This window comes from Schistocerca piceifrons, chromosome 1 (assembly GCF_021461385.2).
Source record: "Schistocerca piceifrons isolate TAMUIC-IGC-003096 chromosome 1, iqSchPice1.1, whole genome shotgun sequence".
NCBI classification, from domain to species: Eukaryota; Metazoa; Arthropoda; class Insecta; order Orthoptera; family Acrididae; genus Schistocerca; species Schistocerca piceifrons.
In genome coordinates this window covers 717,056,182-717,070,557 of record NC_060138.1, presented here as the reverse complement: position 1 = coordinate 717,070,557, position 14,376 = coordinate 717,056,182, and the positions used below count along the sequence as shown (strand labels likewise).

The window sequence follows — 14,376 nt, the reverse complement described above, 5'->3', positions numbered from 1 at the left end:
CTATAATATGTAGATACAAATCGCGCAGTTGTAAAGGAAGAATGATATGGTTGTACATACACAAGATGATCTCGTGACGATGATACTAACTTTTAGGGGTGATGGGAAAGGGTAAATCTATCAATCTCAGGCAAAAACATCCTGATCCCGAAACGAACGAGTCGAAAATCGTTCCGATACCTCTGACAGTCGAATACATGTTCCTTACTGTTGCTGCTAAGATTGTAGCGTAGGCAGCTTTCGATGGTGGTAGTGTGGACCAAAACAAGGAACAAAAAGTCCACTATACATGCACTGTGAAATGCATACTTAAAGACTTATGAACACTTTTCCACCTTCCGATACTGTGGAATACGTATTTCTTCTACTGCAAGCTCTTTGTTTCGATATTTTAAAGCGCTTATACCTCTTAAGGTACGCATTTTAGAGCTCATATTTACTCGACTTTTTTCCCTTGTTTTAGTCCATAGTACCACCTCTGAAAGTTTCCTACCCAATATCTTAGGAACAACAATATTGGTCTGCTGCCCCGGTCGCAGGTTCGAATCCTGCCTCGGCCATGGATGTGTGTACTGTCCTTAGGTTAGTTAGGTTTAAGTAGTTCTAAGTCTATGGGACTGATGACCTCAGATGTCAAGTCCCACAGTGCTTAGAGCCATTAGAACAATATTGGTACATGAATTCCACTGTCAGAGGTATCAGAACAATTTTCGTTTATAACTTTCAACTCGGTCGTTTCCACACCAGAATCCATTATCCCCAGACTGATACATTTACCTTTCTCCATCATTCCCAAAAGTCTGTAATATCATCACGGCATCACCCCGTATACGTGTAATGAGAATCGCTTTTAAATATATGTATTTGTCTGTAAATGTACTTATGTAAGCATTGGCGAAGCCGGCTGCATGGAAAACATGCTGAAGCTTATAAGAAATCTGTTCTCTTCGAACAGTGTGTCTTTCTCACCAAGAGAAAGTTTTATTTTTGTAAAACTTAACTACAGGCATGTATGTTCTGTGGTTCTGTCATAGTAACAGCGTCTTTTGCAAGATAGCTGTAATTTTGGCGTACGAAAAGTAAGCTGCCGTTCCAAGATGGGAGTAGGCCAAACACTAGCTGCGAAATCATAGCAGCTTCTTCCAAATAGTAGTAGCTAGTTCCAGCCTTTTTTCTCGTTGGTATGAACCTAAAAAATGTGAACAGATCTCCTCGATAAAACGTTTCCAGGCATGTGACCGCGTCGTCGTGCTATTTAAAACCAACATTCTGACCAGTGTTCCAGGTCTACATCACCGCGATGAAAGCCACGTGCAACAGTCATTGAAACGTGACTCACCGATTTCCGTTGTCGAGGTGAGGTCATGTATGCGTGTGGAACCAGTGTAGGTAACTTTTACGATGTTGTGATAAAAGCACTACGACTGATAAAGAGAAAGGGATGTAATGTTTAAGGTACGAGAATCGTATTCGAATGTGCCTAGTTCAGATCTCCTCCCGAGTAAGGGATACTGCGGAATCTACTTCTTCCTCCATTTTCTTTTTCCTATCCTAGCTAGCGCTCCATCTAAATGAACCTCGTCATTTACTACGACGTATATCGGAGTCCATTTCCTCCTGAAAATGGCGAGGGATCCTATGCGTAAATATCCCGAAATGTAGGTCTTTTGGTACCCTCGGACGACCTTTCAATCAACAGAAACACGAGCCAGGAAATCCCGGAATGCACTTTAGACAGTAGATATTGCACTTACTTCAAGTCTTCTAGGTGCAATTATCCTTTTTTGTGGGGCTCTGTTACCACGTCAACACAACAGTTATGGAGGAAGATGAGTGTGTGGCGCGTTTCGCTATTTTACAGGAAATACTATCCTGGTTGTCGGGTAGCCGCGCCATATTTATTGATTCTGAACTAAAATAGATTACTAGGCGACATTATCTGAACTATATAATCATATAATTAAGTACACGTTGACAAAGAATTATTTGGATGCAAGTCAAAGCGGAAAAAATGTCGCTGAAATTAACGGGAGAAGTGTAAAAAACCTGCCATAGAACTGTGCAAACCTAAGCTTTTAGAAGCATAAAATTGTACTATTATCGAATAAGCAACGGTTCAGGCTAATAATCGTTATGTCGGCGTCGTTTCTGCCGTTTATTGTTTGTCCTGTGTCGCTGTACCGTGTTCCAACGTAATTTTAAGAGTAAAATCTGATAACGATTTTAAAAAATAATGTAAATAACTGTCGTGATTATTCAATTACTCACTGATACTGAATTCATTGATTAAAACAAGTTTGTTACCTACAACACTTGTTACTGACAAGGACGCCGGATGGCCTAGTGGGCTAGTTTCAGGCTTTGCCGAGTGACGTCACCACAGGCGCTGCGCTTGTTAGATGAAAAAAGTAGTGGATATACAGCGTGAGTCAGGAGGAAAGGAATATGCCTTAAGGGGTGATAGTATCACTAATCCTCAACAAAAAATTTCACATGGACATGTGCCCTATTCCGATTGATTTTCGAGATCGAATACATTTAACATCTACAAATAGTTTGCCGGCCGGAGTGGACGAGCGGTTGTAGGCGCTACTGTCTGGAACCGCGCGAACGCTACGGTCGCAGGTTCGAATCCTGCCTCGGGCATGAATGTGTGCGATGTCCTTAGATTAGTTAGGTTTAAGTAGTTCTAAGTTCTAGGTGACTGATGACCTCAGAAGTTAGGTCCCATAGTGCTCAGAGCCATTTGAACCATCTACAAATAGTTTCTGTATCATTCGAAAATTGTCATTGTTTATAGTGTAAAACAGTAGAGTAGAGGAAGCTGAGACTAACAATTTGATACAGGTGACTATGAAATCTGGAAGTTACCTCAAATTGGCCCACAAAAACTACATAAGCTACACCGCATGTGGGTCGTGCAAGATATTTAATACTCTGGCGCTCACTCCGCGCAAACTATTAGTCTTAGAGAAAAAGTGAACAGGGGCTTTTTCGTAGGAAATTTAATGTAGTTCAGTTTTGTATTGCGACACGTTTTCGCTGGAGGCTTCGATTTTAGAGTTATTCAAGAAAAACGTACGAGAGCTTTATTACAAGCGTTGTATCACGTAAATCATTCGGAATAGGTCGTACTTCGATACGAAGGGCTTTGTTCACAATCACTAACATTATCGCCCCTCAAAACGTGTACCTTTCCTCCTGAAATCTTTTTCCAGTTTCTGTTCTGTTCGACGTTCATAATTCTGTATAAGCCTGAGCTCCCCTAATTCAAATTTTAACGTCGTACTTATTGCGTTACTCGTAAATGTTGGAAGCTAACCTTCCTTTTTGAACCTGGGTTCTCGTGGGTTACGAAAAGTGTTACTCCCAAAATTACGCCACATTAATTTCGTGGCGCTGACTGCTAGAGCAATTGCTAGCATGTTGCTATTTAGGTTAGTTTTGGTTTATTTGTCGATTGTCGTTTTTTATTTGTAGTTCACTGTTGCTATGTGAGTTTACATACTGTCATTTGGAGATAGTAAATGGAGCTGTGACGATAGAAAATGGAGTGTCAAGTAGAGAAAGCGGAATAAAAATGTTTCAAATGACTCTGAGCACTATGGAACTTAAATTCTGAGGTCATCAGTCCCCCAGAACTTAGAACTGCTTAAACCTAACTAACCTAAGGACATCATACACATCTATGCCCGAGGCAGGATTCGAACCTGCGGCCGTAGCGGTCGCACGGTTCCAGACTGTAGCGCCTAGAACCGCTCGGCCACCCCGGCCGGCAAAGCTGAATATTTCCGACATATTCTTCTGTATCAGTTCAATAGAGGGTTTACAGCAGAAGGGACAGGCAGAAACCTTTGCGCCGTGTGTGGTGATAATGCCACAGGAAGAGCACGGCATGAAAATGGTTTCTCGTTTTAAGGAGGATCGTTTTGACATTGGTGACATTCTACGTCCAGGAAGATCTCCGGATACTGATGAAGATCGTGTACACGCATTAATTCCGTCAGTATACTCGAGAACTGGCAAAAGTGATGAACAGTGATAATTCCGCAAGAGTGCGGCATTTGCATGCAACGAGGAAGGTTCAAAAATCGAGTGTTTGGGCACCGCATGCTCTAAGCCAAAATTACAGAAACCAGCCGGTGGCCGTACGTGCATCCCCACTTGCTCGTCATCTAATTGGCTCATGAACAACACCGACCACTCATATCGCTTATCGTTACTGGTGGCGAGAAATGGTTTATTGTTGCTAACATAAGGAAAAGAAAGCAATAGTTGAGCCCAAACAAAGCAGGAACTCCTCGACGAAAACCTGCGCGCATCCACAAAAGGTAATGCAACGTATCTGGTGGAACAGCGACGGTGTGGTGTATTACGAATTGCTTCCCTGAGGTGGAACCATCACTGCTGACATTTATTGTTTTCAACTGAGACCACTTGCAGACGCAATCCAAGAACAACGGCCAGCAAGACTGCGTGAAGTGAAGCCACTCCACGATAACACCCGCCCGCATTCTGCTAGACTGACAAAAAGCACTATGCAGGGGTTGGGTTGGGAAGTCATTCCGCACGCACCTTATTCGCCTGATCTTGCGCCCTGAGATTTTCACCTTTTGCACTCTATATCAAACAACCTTCAAGGAACTTCCTTTCCGGATGAAAATTCGCCCCGAACATGGCTCGACGAGTTCTCTGCCCCAAAACCATGTGATTTCTGCAGTTCCAGAATCGAAAATTTACCTCAGCGTTGGCAGACTGTCGTAAATAGTGAAGGTGAATATATTATTGATGACGGAGGTCTCTGTCATTCGTGTCTGTTGTGTTTATTAAGCGTATGGAAGAACACTACGAACGTATGCCCCAAAGTAGTACATACTGGTGAGTGGAGACTTACCGGCGGCGAGCTGGCGCACGTAGTCGCGGCGGTCGATGATGTACTGCAGTCCGGTGTCGGAGCTGATGGCGGCGCGGATGCACTGCACGCACTGTGCCTGCGTGAGCGCGTCGCTGACGGACAGCGAGCGCTGGCCGCACTGCAGCTCCAGGCTGTGCAGCAGGAGCCCCAGCCCGTCGCGGTCCAGGAATTCCAGCAGCCACTGTCTGCAACACGCCGGCGCGCCACCTGCTTCACTCACTGATTTAAGCCGCCGCTGACGAAGGCGCTGGCGCCAGGCGGGGGCGCCCGCCGCAAAACAAAAAACAACAAACTAACGTCTCTTCCGGAGCTCGTATCCCGTTACTTGGCCACCCTTGTAAATATAGAAGAAAACTGTCGAGCGTGTCCAAACCTTTTTAAACGGCTATATAATTTCAGGGCCGTGACATATATAGCACTACTATGCTAACATCAAAATAAGAAGTCAGTTGCAGAAGCAATATCTTTTGGAAATTTATTGACTCAAACACGGTAGTAAAAACCACAGCACTACCGACGACGAATATGCCTCTCCCGATTGTCACAGATCCGCTCACGTTATCAAATTAACACCGCGTCCAGAGAAACAGACTCATCACTGGCTGTCTGAAACCTTCTCCCACGCAGCTGCATTCGCTTCACAGGCATTCAACCGGCTACCCAAATGGTAGAATCAAGAAATACAGTACCGTCCTCAGTGCAACGGAAGTCTACGAACAGCTTACAACATCTGCATCTACATGATTACCTCGCAGTTAACAGTTAAGTGACTGACAGGGTTCACTGTCAGGGTATTCCTCTACCGTTCCACTCTCAAATAGTGCGCAGGAAAAACGAACACTTAAATATTTGCATGCGAGCTCTGATCTCTCTTGTTATGATCATGTCTCCCTATATAGCGGGCGCCAACAAAATATTTTCACACTGTGAAGGCAAAGGTGGTGATTGAAATATCACGAAGGGATCCTACCGCAACGAAAATCGCCTTTGCTTTTGTGATTGCCACGCCAATTCGCGTATCATAACCGTGGTACACTCTCCCTTTTCAGCGTCCTCACTCAGTCCTATGTGGATCGGATCACACACTGCACAGCAGTAGTCCAGAAGAGGGCGAACAAACGTAGTGTAAGCAGTCTAAAGTGGAGATGGTTTCAACTATCATCACTGCATTGATGAGGACTAGCCTTTGGCCGTCTCGGAAACCCCGTAACACAGAGGTTCCCACACTTTTTGTCAGCCTGTACCACGATAGCTTGTTCACTTCTTAATTAACACTGAGATTCAGGAGGGGGGAGGGGGGGGGGGGGTTGCGTAACGTTGACCGACCGATTGCGGCAGGGGTTGCAGGCTTTCTTGGTATCACGACGCCATGTAACGCAGGAACAGTCAACCTTTTTCACCTACCGCCCACTTTTGTATCTCTGTTACTAGCAATAATAATAATAATAATAATAATAATAATAATAATGATTAGTTACCAAATATTTTTTGTCACAATATTATGAAAACCTAATGAAAATATTTTTAAAATCCCTCCCGCAGCCGCGCATAATGAAAGCTGAACCGTCCACTAGTGGACTGTTACGATCAGGTTTACTACTATTACTACTGCTACTGGTTCAACGGAACGTCCAACAAAGCGACAGTAACAACAATAAATCGTTCACTGCGTAATGACTACTATGGCGCCACACATTGATACACCGCATTAAGTTAGCAGCACTTGCAAAGAGGCACGAATACTTTCTAATAACCACGGATAGGACCCCATAGAAATATTGTCAACTTCAAAACAAGATGACTCATTTCCGGCTAAGGCAGCGATGACTAATGAAGGGCGACATGGGAAGGGTACAATCCGACCTTCCTGTGTCCTGCGTACAGATCGAAACGAACATTCTGCGGTATACAGAAGCTACTTTTATCAAACAGTTTTTTCACTATCATTTAACTTTATTTTTAAAGTAACGTAAGAGAATGATTTTATTATATCTGTAAGTGTTGTGTTACTTGTACGTAATCCACTCCAAATGCTGTGCAATTATGGTTGGATGTCGACAGTCCAGCACATGGATTGCTGCCCTGCTTGTACCACCTAATAAAGGCTCGCGATTCCCATTACAGCAACTTTTAATGCAAATGACGTCGCTCGCTTGTGGGTAATAATAGCCTAATTGATCTTTTTTTCGTTCATGTTTAGTTGATTTATTGTTTATTATAAGCATTGCAACTGTACTTTCATTTCTGCAACTTCTACTCCCTTTCTCTCTTAATCTGTAATGACTTCGGGGGTTAATCGTCTAATGAAGATTTAATTAGATGGCTTACCGAATGATAAGTCCATTTTCCTTCCGATGGGAAGCTTGTATGTTGAGAGCTCCAAGACATCGCTACACTACCAGTCACTAGTCAGAAAGGTTCCCGAAACAAACTTTTCCATTCATTTAACTTTACTTCAACCGTCTGACAGTGCTTCATATGTATATGGAACACATCTATACGCCGGTTCTGATTTCACTACAACTGGCAAGTGAAGTGTTCTCAAATTGATATCAGACAAACATGTGCAACCTCCGTTGCGGCTGTCTTCGGTATTTTTGACTCTTTACAGAGTCTTTAGGCTTTAGGTTACCAGCAGAGTAAGGTAAAACTGTTTCAACCCGAAGGTAGTCGGTGGTGCAATTAGCATTTTTCGCAGCAACAAACCATTGCCAGAGTTAAAAGAAACGGAAAATAACAGGAAAAATCTTAGGAACGGCTGAGGCTTCAACTCCAGACATTGAAATCTGCAGTATGACAACCACTGAGCCTTGTGTCGAACTGGACAACATTGCTTCCTAAAGAAGCGTGTCACTAATATGCATCCCACTCCACTTATCTACTGTCGTAAGGTTTTGTTTCAGTATTATACAGCTATACCCATGCAATAACTAATTTTGATTTTTACCTTGTATTCCACGCATATCAATCTTCTGTTGTAGAACTAACCCTGGCAATACCGGCGCCTTTTCGATAACGTGTAATACCAAGGGCACTACTTTATGCCCACCACCAAAAAAACGAAATTCGTTAAATGTGCTTAACTTTTATTAATAACATACTTTTTAAGCAAACTCTGATGTATAAGTGGGGTACAGAACCTGAAAATACCTTTTAGTATATCTTAGCAATGCCCACGCATTTTCCGTAATCTTTACCCAGCGTGGGGTAAGAAAGTTTAAAAAATACATATTTCATTAACTGATGTTGATTTTCATTCGCAGCATACTTTTCAAAGTTATATAGGTGAGTAATACGGGTCCTGAACCTGAAAATATGAATACGACACTTGTTGCGGAAAGTCACATTCACTATTTTAACTAAATTTTTTGGGTTAAGCTTTGTTGAAATACTTAAAAAAAAAACGTGATCTGATATGAGAAATCATCAAAAACAAGACAATATTTTTTGAAAATTTTTGGATATAAAGTACCAGACCATTTTACGATATATTCGAAAGGTGGACACAAAGTACCGCCCCCCACCCTGGTGTTGAATGAATGAATGAATGTGGTGCGGTTAGAGCCTCCCGTCGGGTAGACCGTTCGCCGGGTGCAAGTCTTTCGATTTGACGCCACTTCGGTGACTTGCGCGTCGATGTGGATGAAATGATGATGATTAGGACAACACAACACCCAGTCCCTGAGCGGAGAAAATCTCCGGCCCAGCCGGGAATCGAACCCGGGCCCTTAGGATTGACATTCTGTCGCGCTAACCACTCAGATACTGGGGGCGGACACCCTGGTGTTGATGTTGTACTTTATACTTAACGTTAGAAGATAATAAATTCTTGTTTCGAAAGATGGAGGTATTTGTTCAAAAATGGTTCAAATGACTCTGAGCACTATGGGACTTTAACATCGGAGGTCATCAGTCCCCTAGAACTTAGAACTACTTAAACCTAACTAACCTAAGGACATCACACACATCCATGCCCGATGCAGGAGTCGAACCTGCGACCGTAGCAGTCGCGCGGTTCCAGACTGTAGCGCCTAGAACCGCTCGGCCACTCCGGCCGACGGAGGTATTTGTATTATGAGCCCCTTTCATGCTGGCAATATGAGCCCCCAACATAAACGTGCACAAATTATAACCAATACAGAACTTCTGTTCTATTTTATGTAGCAGATGCCTCGTAAAGAGTTAACGCCTATGACGGAACAGAAAAGAAAGTCTTGTGATAAACTATACGCGATAAGAGCTTCACAGACGCTATCAGACAAAAGAATGAGCCTAATAACAGGCAGCAAAACATGGGAAAGGTCTCCAAGAAGATTTCTACATTGCACAGTCTTAAGTTATATTTGATTTAATAATTTCTTATAATTTTTTGTTTCATTTTTTGAATTTGTCCTATGGGGCTCACATTACGAGCACAATTTTTCTTTCGCAGACTGTGTAAGGTTTCGCAAAACAAATTACATTTTTTGTATCGCGCTTAGAGTCTCGAAAATTGATCGATAATTAAGTGAATGTTATGTCATAGTATGTGGTCAGAAAGTCTGAAGTAGATAGAAGAAATTTTAGGCAGTAATGATAGAAGGACAACGAAGTGGGGCTCTTCCTATACTGGTAAACGAGGCGCCGGCTGCTCGCGTTACCGGAAGTACGCCGTACTCGCCGGCGGTGCGGCGCGGCGCGTCCCGAGGCATTTCTGACATTCTGGGCCGGTGCCGGTAGCGGTAGCGGTGGAGCAGCGCAGGGCCCCGTGCCGGTTTTTTGTGCATTCCCCGTCTGAAATAGACGCCGCGGTGGCGGAGGCAGAGGCGCGCCCTCGGCGCCGTCCCCGGCAGACGCCGACGTCGACGACAGCCTCCGGCGCCCCCGTCGCCCTCCAGCCTACCTGTCCGTCTGCCCATCTCCCTCAAAGTGCTGACCCTACAACGGCCCTCTTTAACAATTCTGCAGACCTTCGTGTCCGTTCCCGTTGGTGGTAAAATCTCCCGAGTCGCAAGGCCACCTCATATTCCCCTTCCAACTTCTCCAGTACTAATCGTTTCGCCCCCTCTGTTGGGTCCTTCTTCAGGAGAGTGTTCTCCTGTCTCAGAGGGACAGAAAATTTGTATCACTTCGCGCGAAAACAGCTTTTTGTAAGTGGAAGCGAGGACATCGAAAGGGTGCAAAAAATGGCGGCTCGTTTTGTATTATCACGTAATAGGGGAGAGAGAGTGTGGCAGATATGATACGCGAGTTGGGTTCAAATGGCTCTGAGCACTATGGGACTTAACTTCAGAGGTCATCAGTCCCCTAGAACTTAGAACTACTTAAACCTAACTAACCTAAGGACAGCATACACATGCATGCCCGAGGCAGGATTCGAACCTGCGACCGTAGCGGTCGCGCGGTTCCAGACTGTAGCGCCTAGAACCGCTCGGCCACTTCGGCCGGCTTATCGAATCAAAAGTTTCTTCACAATCATGTGCTCATTGAACTGTCAAGATTCTCGAAGGATGGGAAAAGAAGAAGTGCATATTCTCGTAATTCAAAGTTCTCAATTTAGTAGACTATTTCACCAGCAACAGTTGTTAACAGTTTTCGCAATGTGTAACAGACTACTTTCGCCTCTGTATTGGGCGTCATCCACGGCAAACAGTCTCGATGTAGTAACTTCAGCATCCATTGCTGACTGTTAATGAGACGTTCTCTGACTTGAGTGATGTAAGTAAAATTTGAGGGGGCATAAGGCTCCTTCTTACAAAGCAATTCATCAGTGGACTTAGTAGATTAAGTGGTTGGCACTTAATGACTGTAAACCCAGAAAACGGTGGTTGGACCACTTGAAAGATAACATCCAACTGAAACTTCCTGGCAGATTAAAACTGTGTGCCGGACCGAGACTCGAACTCGGGACCTTTGCCTTTCGCGGGCAAGTTCTCTACCATCTGAGCTACCCAAGCACGACTCACGCCCCGTCCTCACAGCTCTACTTCTGCCAGTACCTCGTCTCCTACCTTCCAAACTTTACAGAAACTCTCCTGGTAGAGCAGTTACCCGCGAAAGGCAAAGGTCCCGTGATCGAGTCTCGGCCTAGCACACAGTTTAAATCTGCCAGGCAGTTTCATATCAGCGCACACTCCGCTGCAGAGTGAAAATCTCACTCTGTAAACGCCCCCCAGGCTGTGGCTAAGCTATGTCTCCGTAATATCCATTCCTTCAAGAGTGCTAGTTCTGCATGGTTCGCAGGAGAGCTTCTGTAAAGTTTGGAAGGTAGGAGGCGAGGTACTAGCAGAAGTAAAGCTGTGAGGACGAGGCGTGAGTCGTGCTTGGGTAGCTCAGATGGTAGAGCACTTGCCCGCTAAAGGCAAAGGTTCCGAGTTCGAGTCTCAGTCCGGCATACAGTTTTAATCTGCCAGGAAGTTTCATATCAGCGCACACTCCGCTGCAGAGTGAATATCTCATTCTAGCCTCCAACTGATTTTACTGTCGAGGCTGGGCTACCAATAACACGTGCCTACACCTAACTCCTGAAGCATGTACTGTAACTACAGTGTGTAGAAATCAACTACACGGCAGTATATAAGTAATGACTTATGAAGCGAGTAAATGAACAGGGAGAAAAGGGGATTAAAAGCAATGTGTGTTGATGAAGGTACGGTCTGTTCAGTTGTTATCAATACAGTACTAAGAGAAGCCGCGGAGCTTGTTATGTCAAAGTACTGAGTCAGTCAGCACTTCAGTGAAGCTTGAAGTCCACAGCAACGACTACTACTCTTACAAACTCAGGAAAGAACATCTAAATGGCGCAGATATGTGACTGCGGAGACCTATTGTGTGCTTCCGGCGGGCGGCGGGCGCCACGGGCGTCGGGTACAGCGTTATAGGCGGCGAGATATCCGGCGGCGGTTGCGGTGAATCAGCGCGAGGTGACGCAAGCAGAGGAAGGCACGTCCAGCGGCGTCCGCCGCGCCGTACACCCTGCGGGGGCGACGGCCCTGGCGACTCGAGCGAGACCAACTGTCTGAAGCAAACACCTAGCATGGGGGAAGCTGCACGCCTACTTGCTTTCCGGCTCTTCTACGTATCGACACAAGAGGTTTCGAGCCAGGCTTACGTCCTGATAATTTGTAATCATGTGCACCACCACGACTGTTGGGAGATTCCTGCTGCAGAATCTCAACAGTAAAGCCCAGCAAGAGCTAGGATTCAATAACCGTTCTTGGAAAAAGAGACGTACGAGGACACACCCAAGTATTCCACAAAATTGGCTAGCTAGGACAGCCATCACTATCACAACCAATACATCTACACGTACATACATACTCCGCAAGCCGCCGAACAGTGCGTGGCGGAGAATACCTGTACCACTACTAATTGTTTCCTCTCCTGTTCCACTCGTAGATAGAGCGAGGGAAAAATGAGTATCTATATGCTTCCAAATGAGTCCTAGTTTATCGTATCTTATCTTCATGCTCCTTACGCGATCTGTACGAAGGCGGCAGTAGAATCATTCTGCAGTCAATCTCAAATGCCGGTTATCTAAATTTTCTCAATAGTGATCCTCGAAAAGAATGTCGCCTTCCATCCAGAGGTTCCCATTTGAGTACACGAAGCATCTCCGCAACACTTGCTTGTTGTTCGAACCTACCGGAAAAAAAAGTCTAGCAACCCGCCTCTGAATTGCTACGATGTCTGCCTTTAATCCGATCTGGTGCGGATCCCAAACACTCGAGCAGTACTGAAGGATAGGTTGCCTGCCCTACCACAATCCTCACATGCTCGTTCCATTTCATATCGCTTTCCAACGCTACGCCAAGATATTTAAATCACGTGACTATGTCAAGCAGGACACTACAATACTCTATCCCAGCATTACGGGATTATGTCTCCTACTCATCGGCATTAGCTTACATTTTTCTGCATAAAGAGCCAGCTAAAAGTTTTATTTAAGTCCTCTTGTTTGCTCTTGCAGTCACTCATCTTCGACACTTTCCCGTTCCCACCACGGCAAATAACCGCACAGTGCTGCCCAATCTGTCAGCCACATCTACCACATTTCCCTAGGTTCGAATCCTGCCTCGGGCATGGATGTGTGTGATGTCCTTAGGTTAGTTAGGTTTAAGTAGTTCTAAGTTCTAGGGGACTGATGACCACAGTAGTCAAGTCCCATAGTGCTCAGAGCCATTTGAACCATTTTGTTTACTGAGAGCGCTAATGCGCTACTTCCTGGACTCGGGTATGCGTGCCGGCCCCGGATCGAACCCGCCCGCCGGATTAACGACGAGGGCCGGTGTGCCGGCCAGCCTGGATGTGGTTTTTAGGCGGTTTTCCACATCGCTCTAGGTGAATACCGGGCTGGTCTCCACTTCCCGCCTCAGTTACACGACTCACAGACATTTGAAACACATCTGCACTTTTCCATGATTTACACTAGACGCAGACAGATGGGGTACTTTGATTCCGTCCCGGGGGGTACGGGGTGGCGGCAGGAAGGACATCCGGCCACCCCTTCAAGTTAACATGCCAAATCCGATTTAACCACGCCAACCCCGCGTACAATGCGGGACAAAGGCGCAAGCGATAGATAGATGGATAGATAGATAGATACAGTCTTCGTAATGACAAAGAGAGTATTCCAGTCAACATTGTCTTAACTTACGTTGGCCTTACCTTAACCTGTCTTCTAAGAGAAATCGTAAGGTCAGTGTTGCCACGTGTGTTCGTACATATATCCGGAATCCAAACTGATCTTGCCCGAGGTTGGTTTCTACAAGTTTGTCCAGTCATAAACCTTCTGTATGTCGGGGTAAATAGCGCTTTTTTTTATTACTTACTCTAAAACACTGGATTTTGAAATTTTGTCGGAAAGGCTTAGCGCGATACAGGTCTATTACTTCGCTGTTCGTTAATCCAACTTGGCAACAATCTCAAACTGTTGACAATACCCGAGGAGTGGTTTATCGAGGGTTTTGTAAGCGACCTCTTTCGTGTGTCAATTACGGTTTCGTAGGGATCTTGCGATGAAAAGATAGGCAGGAGGACGATCTCTGAACCGCCTAATCCAAATGTGATCGCCGTGCTCGCAGGTGGAGGGATCCACGCGGCTTCCGTGTTCCAGGAAGAGGCGCGGAGCCCACTGCCAAGGCCAACATACCGACGCGGCGGCGGCGGCGGCGGCGGCGGCGTCGCCACGTGCGTTCACCCCTCCACCAGGCGCCGCCAGCCATTGATAAATTTACCGCGGCCGGTATTTTCGGGGGTTGTCCAATTTATACGGTAAACAACGCGGCCCGGCGTGGCGTCGCCGGCGCGGGTTGCTCATTTACTTGATGGATGCGCCAGCGCGCCTCGCGCCGCCGGAATGCAACCCGCCCGTTATTAATACAGCGCACCGCTTCCTGCTCCGCGACGCGACAGCACAGCGCGCGGCCACATTCCCAACGGCCCGACGAGCACCACTTGTTGGCAGTGCCCTCTGGCTTACG

At 45.6% G+C, this 14,376-nt stretch overlaps 1 protein-coding gene across 1 annotated transcript in view; it reads right to left on the bottom strand.

Moving 5' to 3' along the window:
* LOC124788091 (inverted formin-2-like) overlaps window positions 1-14,376 on the bottom strand; it is a 231,539-nt gene that overhangs the window by 10,824 nt on the left and 206,339 nt on the right. Inside the window, exon 2 of the mRNA XM_047255199.1 lies at window positions 4,895-5,100. Within this exon, the coding sequence (XP_047111155.1) occupies window positions 4,895-5,100 (206 nt within the window). The remainder of the gene's footprint in view (window positions 1-4,894; window positions 5,101-14,376) is intronic.